The sequence below is a fragment of the Trypanosoma conorhini genome (assembly GCF_003719485.1).
Source record: "Trypanosoma conorhini strain 025E chromosome Unknown Tco_14.4_contig_00178, whole genome shotgun sequence".
Classification (NCBI taxonomy): Eukaryota; Euglenozoa; class Kinetoplastea; order Trypanosomatida; family Trypanosomatidae; genus Trypanosoma; species Trypanosoma conorhini.
In genome coordinates this window covers 1-8901 of record NW_021704266.1, presented here as the reverse complement: position 1 = coordinate 8901, position 8901 = coordinate 1, and the positions used below count along the sequence as shown (strand labels likewise).

Genomic DNA, 8901 nt, shown 5'->3' with positions numbered 1-8901 from the left:
GTTCTTTTTTCTACAGACGCACAAGTCTCATTGTATTTATTTTTGCGTGTATTTGTCGTGCGTTTTTTTTCTTCATTTGTTGTTGTTGTTTTCTTCATTGTGTTTTTTTTTCTCTTCCTTTTCTCCCCTTCGCTGGTGCGCTTGCTCCTGTGGATGAGGGCGCGGCCGCTGTGACGTGGAGGGGGCGGTGTGAGACGCTGTCATGTTTCGCTTGGGCAGCCCCCGGGTTTCCCAGCGGCGCCGCCTTCTGTTGTAAAAAGAGAAGAAAAAGAAAAACAGTCGCGCCCGCCTAAATGTGACGATGTGGAACTCCCAGGGGGAACAGACGGTGCGTAGGCAAATAGCCGCTACCCCCTCCCCGGGCAATTGACCGCAGAAGACGGTGCCTTTTTATGTGACTCGTTGTTTCTTGTCAGTTGTTATTGTTGTTGTTGTTGTTGTTTTTTTTTTGCAGGTGAAGGAAGGGAGTTCCACACAACTGTGTTTTTTCGGCAGCAGCAATTGATTTGTTTGTTTTTCCTCTCTTTGGGCACACTCCTCGCCTGCACCTTGTTTTTCCCTCCCACCCCATTTCTTTTTGTTTTTCTTGCGCCATCTCGGCCACATTTTCCAAGTAATCTGCGCTGTTGTTTGTGTGTTGCGTGCTTTTTTTTTTCCTCTGAGTGACTCTTCTCCTTGGCCGCAGCCCAATAAAAACTCGTTATACACGCACGTACGTACACTAAGCACGAACAGATATGTTGCTATCTTTGCACTTCCGTGCAGAGAAGCATGCGGCTCCACGAGGGAGGAAGGGAAACGACGGGGGAGGGGGAGAGTGGGAGTGGGATAATGGAGACTCCGCACGCGGCAAGCGACAAGGTCCATAGATGCCGGTGAAGCAGCGATGGGAGAAGATGGAAAATAGAAAAACACATATATGCTTATATACATTTATATATCTGTATATAACAAAAAACTCTGTAGGAAGTAGAGGGGGAGGGGGAGGGGTGATGTGTTGGGTGGATGACAGGGGGGCTTATGCCCACGCAAAAGTGTAAAATGTCCAACGGGGTGGGAATAAACTGCAAGCGGAGAAGAAAGGAGTGGATGGGGGGGGGAGCGAGGCAAATTGAAAAGTGATATGTGAAGCATGGATTGCAATAATTCCCCAGTGAAGCCTTGAAATGAGGGGAAGGGAAACAAAGCCGAGAATTAAATAAAATGTAGGCGAAGACGTAAAGTAGGGGGAAAAAAAAATAAACAATAATAATAGTGCATATTTCCTTTGGTTTCCCTTTGCCTTCCCGCCAAGCATCCCTTTCCCTCTCCTGTAGGATGTCTCAGTTTCCTGAGAGAGTGCGTTTTACTCAATTTTCCTTCGCTGAGCAGAAGCTCTTTGCGTGTCATTCGCGCCTGTGTGTAGATGGCTATGTGCCTGTATGGGTTGAAGCACACACCTTGCACCTCTGAGGAGGAGTCAGGCGGCGTTGGGGAACAGAGGAGGTGGAATGTCAGGAGCACTTTGGTACAGCAAGTGCCGCATTGTTTTGCTTTTGTTATTGTTTTTTTTTTGCTTTTTGCTTTTTCCGCGGCACACTTACTTCTCTTTCCCTCTGCCTGTCCTGCCGTGTGTTTCTGTGTGGGCTTGCTGTGCATCTACAGGCGAGTCCTCCCCGCCGCATTTCCGCCGGCCCCAGTAAGTAAAAAAAGGATTAAACGAAAAAGTCTATCCTTTCACCTCCTCCTTCTTGACTCCGTTTGGTTGTTCCTGAGGAGCTTACGATGCGAGCGGCTGTGCACCGTGCCTCGTTCATGTAAGATGATTTCTTTGTTTCTTTGTGTTTTTCCCATGAGCTTTGAGGTGGACGCTTGACTGCCCCCCTCGTCGCTCATCGCCGCTGGGTTGCCACCACCAAATCGGCTCTAGGCCCGCTTCCTCACTCTGCAATCCTTTGCCCTCCAATGTTTTCCTTTCATTTCGTTCGGGGGAAAAGGGAACGAGGAGAAGGGAACCGCCGCGGCGGGGCACACGCACGCCGAGAGACAGAGACGTGTTTGGGGAGTCGGGGCGTCTGAGAAGAAGCGCAAAAACGACAGGCCTTTATTATTATTACTTACTACTACTACTACTACTATTCTTTCCAGAGCCCCCCGCACTCGGAGCGAGTCTGCGTGGGCGATGTTCTCCTCCGAGTTCGACGACAACCCCTTCGCGGAAGAGATCGAAGGCGAGGCACCGGTGGGTGAAGGCCGCGGAGGCGGTGCCGGCGCAGGGAAGCGCGAGCGCGACGTGGAGGACCTCGCGGAGGGTGAACCGCGGCGCAAGTTGGCTCGCCGGGACGCCGCTGCCGGCGCGGGCACGGCGCCCGAGGCGGAGTTTGCCGCGCCGTACATTGGGTACTCGCTGGAGGACGACGAGGCGGACGGAGAGAACGACGACACGGACGAGACGTACCTCTCGTTCCTCTGCCGCGTGGCGGAGACGGAGGCGGCGCTACGACAGTCCGCGCGCGTGCACCACTTTAGGATGTCGCTGGCGGAGCACGAAAAGGGGGCCCTGCGCGCAAGCATTGCCTCCCTGCAAAGCTCGTTGATGGGGGCTCGCGAGAGGCGCCAAAAGGCCTCGCAGGGCGCAACGGAGGCTGGCGCCGCCGAAAAAGACGCGGAGGCGCAAGGGCAGGCGAGCCCCTCAGACCTTGTCGCGTTGCTAAACGTCTGTGCCTGCGCCTCAAGGGCGAAGCGGCTCACCACCCACCTCCATTTACTGCAGCGACTAGAAAAATACCGAGACCACCGCGGCAAAGAGGGCCGCGCCACATCTGTGGAATCCGACAGTTGGATGCCAAAGTCGTCGCGCGCTGAACTCGAGGCGTCGTCGCGTCAACCCTGCCATGCGGAGATGCAACGGTTTGAAGACATACGTCGTGCACTGGAAAAGGTGCAGGATCACCTTGACGGCCCCATAGCTCCTGTTGTGATGGGGCTGCAGCATGAACTACAACGCCTGTGCACAAGGAGCGACGCTCTGCATGAGGCAAAGACTTCTCTTCTGTCTCATCTCAGGGCAACAATGCTGCGGTGGAACGAGCATGCTTTGTGGGGAACCGAGCGTGCACTGCTCGTCGCCGATGAACAGATGCGGAGTCATTTGTCCGCGTCGTCTCCCTCAGTGTCAGAGCAGCAACTTATCCGTCAGCAGCAGCAACTACAGAAGCGACTTCACCGCACAGAAGTGGCCCTTGCGACGCTGCTAGCCGCTGCCACCGGCACACAATTGAAATCAGTAACGCCTGCCGTCCTACAGGCCACGCTTCGTCGCCAACAGGAGTTAGAAAATCTGCGGGATCGGTTGAACCGTGAGATTTTGTACCTGCGGAAGTCGCTGAGAGACAAGTTGGCCACAACGCCTCTCCTTGTGTGCGATCCGGGCATCGCTTCACACGCAAAGTCGGCCATGGAGGATGGGAAAACGATCCTGCTGCAGCACTGTTGTGTTGCCATTGCCCAACGCTTGGCCGAGGTGACCCACCAAATCATCTCGGAAGTAGTGAAAGGCTCTACGGCGTGCGCAGCTTCCGCAGAGCAGGACGAACGTCATTTGTTGTATCAAGCAAAGTCAGGAACACTGCATGCCTCTATTGTGGCCTTTCTGGCAGAGAACGCTCGGCTGCAGCAGGAGATTAAAGATGCGGCGTTAATAAAACTTGTGGCGGCCCCTGGCAGTACGGCCGTCATGCTTCTCGCAGAACGGCTTCAAAGTATGCTGCATTGCAAGCGACCTGTGGAACAAGAGGATGAGACCAATAGCAATGGGAAGAAACTTGACAATGAAGGACAGAGGGAATGCGTGGAGGAGCAGGAGGTTCTTGTTAATATTTTCACGGAGAGCACCGCGGGCCTTCTGAAGGTGGTGAATGCGCAGCTGCAGAGTGTCAACACTCTTTTCAAGGGTGAAGAACATCTTTTTAGGGAAGCGGCATTTCTGCTGCGAATGACTGTTGCAGCCGATCGTCTCCTGCTTGGAAATGTGGGCGTGCCCCTCTCTGCCAGCTTCACTGATGATCTTGCAAAGGAAATGGACGAGGCCCATCTCTGTTTTAAGCCGCCGCAGAACAGTCTGCAGCAGTTGCCTTTACTGGCCACTATTCGTGAGAAGTTCCAGGCCCTTTCAAGCCGACATGCCGCGCATCTCTTGGCGCAGTACAGCGAGGCAGAGAAGACCCGGAAGGAGCTGCAGGAAGACCTGGAGTGGTGCAGGAAGCAGTGTCCAAACAGTGCGGCAACGAGTATTCGCGAAGCCCAGAAGGAGCTGCAGAGCCTGCAAACCGCCTTAGCAGCGGCTGCGGCCCGTGAGAAGGAAGTGGCGTCACTTGAAGTGGAGCTGGTGAAGAGCCGGGAGCAACTTGCTCAGCTCCGCCATGAGAGGCTGGCCGTCGAAAAGGAGCTCTCCATGGCGGAGGAGCAGTGGCGACGGGCCCAGGAGGTGGAGGCGGAGGCGACGCTCCATTCTGTGCCACCGTCGCCAGAAGCCGCGGAGGGCGGGGACGGCATCAATGACATTGAGGGCGTTAACGATGAAGAGGGGAATGAGGCGGGTGACGTTGTACGCAACACGGAGTGCCCCGCAGAGGGGGAAGAGGTGAACGTGCAGCACGGAGGCAGCGATGCGGGAACGGCAACAGGAGAAATAGGATGAGCGTCATGGGGTTCTATTGCCGTTTTTTTTTCCCCACTTCGCTTATGCTCAGTGGGTACGTGCGTGTGCATGTTCCTTTCTGGTTCATCACCCCTATTCCAAGAGTTGGCTTCTGCTGCGCCGCTTCCCTACAGGTTATATTACATGTCTTTTTTTTTTCCTGCTCTCCCTCTTGTTCTCTTTGTCCTTCCCGTGAGGCATGGCCAGTAACGACGCCGCTGGAGCTGCACCTGCGGCTGAGCTTCTTGAAGCTTTCCGGGCCTTTGACACGCAGAACGTCGGTTGGCTCCCGATGTCAACCGTGAGGGCGCTCCTCGACAAATTCGGGGACTTCTCCACGGCGGAGATGGAGGAGTTTGCTTCCGAGGCGGAGCAGGGGGGAAGGATGTACTATGAGCATTTTGTGGCGGAGGTCGTGTTTGCGGATGTCAGCTGAGGGGCTGGCGTCGACGCAGGCGATGTGCGGTGCACACACGCATACGCGCCCTTTCCCTCCTCTCTTTTATCGCCCCTCGGTGCAGTGGCTTCCTTTAGTCATGATGCTGGATTCAAAAGAAAACAAAAAAAAAGTTTTATTAGGTTTGGAATGTGTCATGCGTTTGAGTAGATTGGCTTTCAACGAGTGAGCTCTTTCTTTTTTTTTTATCAGTGGCCTTCTGCGCTTTTCGACCTTCTCTTCCACACTGGGGATGCAGAGCGGCGCATGTATATATATTCTTCTTCTTTCCCCCTCTCACTTGTCCTCGGTGAAAACGTAGAGGGAGAAGCAGAACGACAGTCTGGAGGTCATAGCAACAGTCGGAAGAAAAGCGGCTTTGTGTGGGATTGGCGATTGGAAGTGGAAAAGGCGTGGCTTCTCATCCTTGACTTCCACTCCTGTTGCTCAGGCTCATCAACGGGTCGAGTTGTGTACCCTGTCGCACACCGAAGCCCGCGTCTGTCCCGGACGAGAGTGGGATTTCATCGGCCACGAAAGGCGTTGCTCGCTTAGAATCCAATTCGGGGTGGGGGGGGGGGCAGGGCGCCACGCATGGCTCTCTCCGCCACCCCGCACGTCTGCACGCTGCTGTGGCCTTTTCTTGAGGAGCAGGAGGGAACCGCGCCGGAGGGAAATTGGTTGATCGGGTGGAATCCTCATGGCCTTTTGATTGTAGTCGTCACGATTGTGGAGGGCGATGAGTTTCAGGATGCCCAGCGAGCCATTGACCGGATTCGCGGACAAAGGGAAAACGAAAAGGTAGAGGCTCGAAGGTCGCAGCAGAAGGATGCCCTCGATGCGTACACATTGTTAGTGCTTGGTCGGGTGCGTGGCTCACTCCCACCGTCGCAGGCCTTGAGCGGTGAAGCCAGGGACTCCTTGGAGAAGTATGTGCGCCTCCAACGGCAGCGTAGCGACATATGGATCGAACTCAACAAGGGGCCGGTGCTTGACCGGGTGTGGTGTTGTGGGTATAGTGTACAGCCATGCCACCTGCACGTCTTGCGAACCAGTACGTGGGGAAAATATGCCACGTCACCGACGGCGTTTACTGCCAACGCACGGTTTGGCTGCAACGGCATCATGGAGCTCCTGCAAGGCCTGGAACCCCACTGTATTCCGGGCATGCACTCCACCCTGGAAGGCGTGCTACTGCCACCACACATGGTGCCCTTGGCAGGCCCTAGTGTGCTGAGGCCGCTGCAAGTGGACTCCAACAACATGTCAATCGGCCGGATTAGGCGTGTTACGAGGAGCACTGGTGACAGCCACGCCTCCTTGGATGATCTTCAAAACAGCGGCAACGGCCTCCCACGGAAGGAGGGGGATAAAACGGAGTCGGAGAATATTGAATCGGTGCCGGAGGCGCCGGTAAAATTTTTACCACCACGACTGGATTTTCCTACCACTGCCGACTTTGCAGAGGTGAGTCTTCTTTTGCGTGCCAACAACTGCGGTCGAGTGATGCGGAAATGCCTCGAATCCTGTAGCAGAAAGAATCAAGGCAGCGGCGGGAATGAGGGTGTTAAAAGTGACGATAACTATTCGCACAATGGCAACAAAAAGAAGACGTGTGGAAAGAAGGTATTAGAGGAGCAGAGTTTCTGGGAGCGGCATCTTCACGCGTATGTTGGTGTGTTGTTATCAGCGCTGCTTATTTTTGTTCCAGGCCTTACAGTCCTGGGCAAAATCTCATGCACCGCTGCCCTGATGGAGTTTCGTCTCCGTGAAGTTATTCACTGGCTTGCATTGTTGCAGGGCCGCACACGCATCTGTGGTCTGCATCCGGTGATGCCGCACATGATGCACGAGGATCCTGCCTTTAAGCGTTTTTGCGCCGTCAACTTTCTCATTCGCTTCCTCGTCGATGGAGTTTTGGGAACATTGGGGAGCCTTCTGTTAGCTCTTGGGGGGACGTCACTGATCGCCAAGTCCGGAAGCTTCTGCGGGCTCTTTTTGTACGACGTGCACATGGGGTATATGGAGTGGTTTGAGGGATGGCCTGCGGGGCTGAAAATGAATGAGGATCTGAATATGACGCTCTGCTTTTTTGCCAAGTGGGTGCTGCAAACAAGTTGGGACATTGTGGTAAACTTTAACTGGGTGGAGCTTGTCTACAAATTGCTTGTGTACATCGCCCCCTTCGGCGCCAGCTGTGCGTTCGCCCTCATTGCCGACGTCAGCGTGCTGGTCTCACTGCACATACAGCTCCTCTTCCACGCCGTCTCCGCCCCGTACCGCGTCCTGCGGTCGACCATGAGTAGTCTGTTTCTGCAGCTGCGTGGGAAAAAGTACAACCCGCTGCGACGCCGCACAGACACGTATGACTTTGAGGTGGACCAGATGCTCATGGGGACGCTCTTGTTTACGGTGACGGTTTTCCTCTTTCCAACCCTGGCTGTGTATTACCTCTACTTTGCATTGGCCCGCAGCTTCATCTGGGTTGTGCAAGAGGGACTTGTGTCCGCGGCACTCGTCACGATGTACCTCCCGGTGTATCCTGTGATTTATTGGGCGATGAACCGACGGCGCTGGCCAGGCGGCTTCGTGCTCACGAAACCCAAAGTTACACGCGTGCGGCATCTGACAAATGCGTCCAATTCATCCCCGCGCAAGTCGGTAACAGTGGAGGCCACTGCCGTTTCAAAACCGCTGGGCCTCTACGGTTTCTTGGTAGACTTTCTACTGGTGCTTAAGATTGTGTCGAGGCTGCGCCCCTTCCGTATTTTGACCGTCATCTACCAGGCAGAAGTTTGGAGAGGCACCAACCCGGTGGAACGCCTCATTCCGCACCTCCGCATGGACTGCATGCATGCTGGCTTCTCTGTGCAACCGGCGTCCCAGGCAGGAGCAGCAGCAGCAACAACAACTGTTTCCCCAACCAACACTGTTCCTTCTGCCGCTGCTGCCGCTGCTGCCGCCACACTTGCGTCCTCCACTGTGGTTTCTTCGAGCTTGGAAGAGCGAGAGACTCTCGCCAGAGCCGCCGTTTTGCCACGCCATTAACAGTCCTCTGCTTCTGGGGGGAGGAAAGGCGTGCAAAGTTTACTGTGCCGCTGTGACGCCACAGCACCGCACTGCCGTGTGGACTGAAATTGATTAACTGACCACTGTGTTATAACTCGACTCTGATACGCGTTCGGTGTGCTCTGCTGAGTCTGGCTTCCTCTCTCTGCAACTTCCCCCTTCTCCATTTCCCTCTTTGCAGGCAAACCCCCTAAAATATATATATATATATAGTCGAACGCGTCAATTAACGCAGAAGAAAACATCTAAGAAGAAAGGGGTCTCGAAGCCATCACGTGTTGTAGGCGTCTTTCGCAGCGAAGTAAGTTGGGAAGAAGGCAATACGCTCGGCACGCAGCAACTGGGGTCGGAGGGTTAGGAGCAGCCACGCACAGGCGGAGGAAGGGGGATTTCACCCCATTCCCCACCCCCAGTGAGGGAGCTCTTACTGCGGGAAGCGGGCAAACAACGACAGGAAGTCACGCGCCGTACTCGGTGAGGCCCTGAAACGCGAAGTTCCCTCCCCCTCCCCCCTTGCCTCAAAAAAGAAAAAACGATAAAGAGCAAGTCTACGCAGAAGAAAAAAGCGCGTGAGGGAGTCTATTGCTTTTTGCGAAGCGAGAACACCTGCAAGTAGTTTTTCCCTTCCTTTCTGCTCTTAGTTCGCCACTGCCGTGTGGCCGGGGTTTCTTTCACTCTCTCTGCGCGTGTGTGTGTGTGTGTGTGTGTTTGCTCTGCG

General features: G+C 54.8%; 2 protein-coding genes across 2 annotated transcripts, besides 6 other annotated features; both read left to right on the top strand.

Annotated features, from left to right (window-relative positions):
• Nucleotides 1-401: 401 nt before the first annotated feature.
• Nucleotides 402-451: a microsatellite.
• A 464-nt stretch (nt 452-915) lies between these two features.
• Nucleotides 916-950: a microsatellite.
• Nucleotides 951-1524: 574 nt separating this feature from the next.
• Nucleotides 1525-1567: a microsatellite.
• Nucleotides 1568-2084: 517 nt separating this feature from the next.
• Nucleotides 2085-2117: a microsatellite.
• Nucleotides 2118-2161: 44 nt separating this feature from the next.
• Nucleotides 2162-4678, top strand: Tco025E_03768 (uncharacterized protein; the record flags this gene model as incomplete). Its single annotated transcript, XM_029370686.1, has 1 exon — nt 2162-4678. One exon carries the CDS (start codon nt 2162-2164, stop codon nt 4676-4678), a length of 2517 nt encoding a protein of 838 aa, XP_029229185.1.
• A 1030-nt stretch (nt 4679-5708) lies between these two features.
• On the top strand, nt 5709-8162 carry Tco025E_03767 (putative UDP-GlcNAc:PI a1-6 GlcNAc-transferase; the record flags this gene model as incomplete). Its single annotated transcript, XM_029370685.1, has 1 exon — nt 5709-8162. The coding sequence occupies one exon, from the start codon at nt 5709-5711 to the stop codon at nt 8160-8162; it is 2454 nt and encodes an 817-aa protein (XP_029229184.1).
• Nucleotides 8163-8378: 216 nt separating this feature from the next.
• Nucleotides 8379-8395: a microsatellite.
• A 474-nt stretch (nt 8396-8869) lies between these two features.
• Nucleotides 8870-8894: a microsatellite.
• Between the last annotated feature and the right edge of the window lie 7 nt (nt 8895-8901).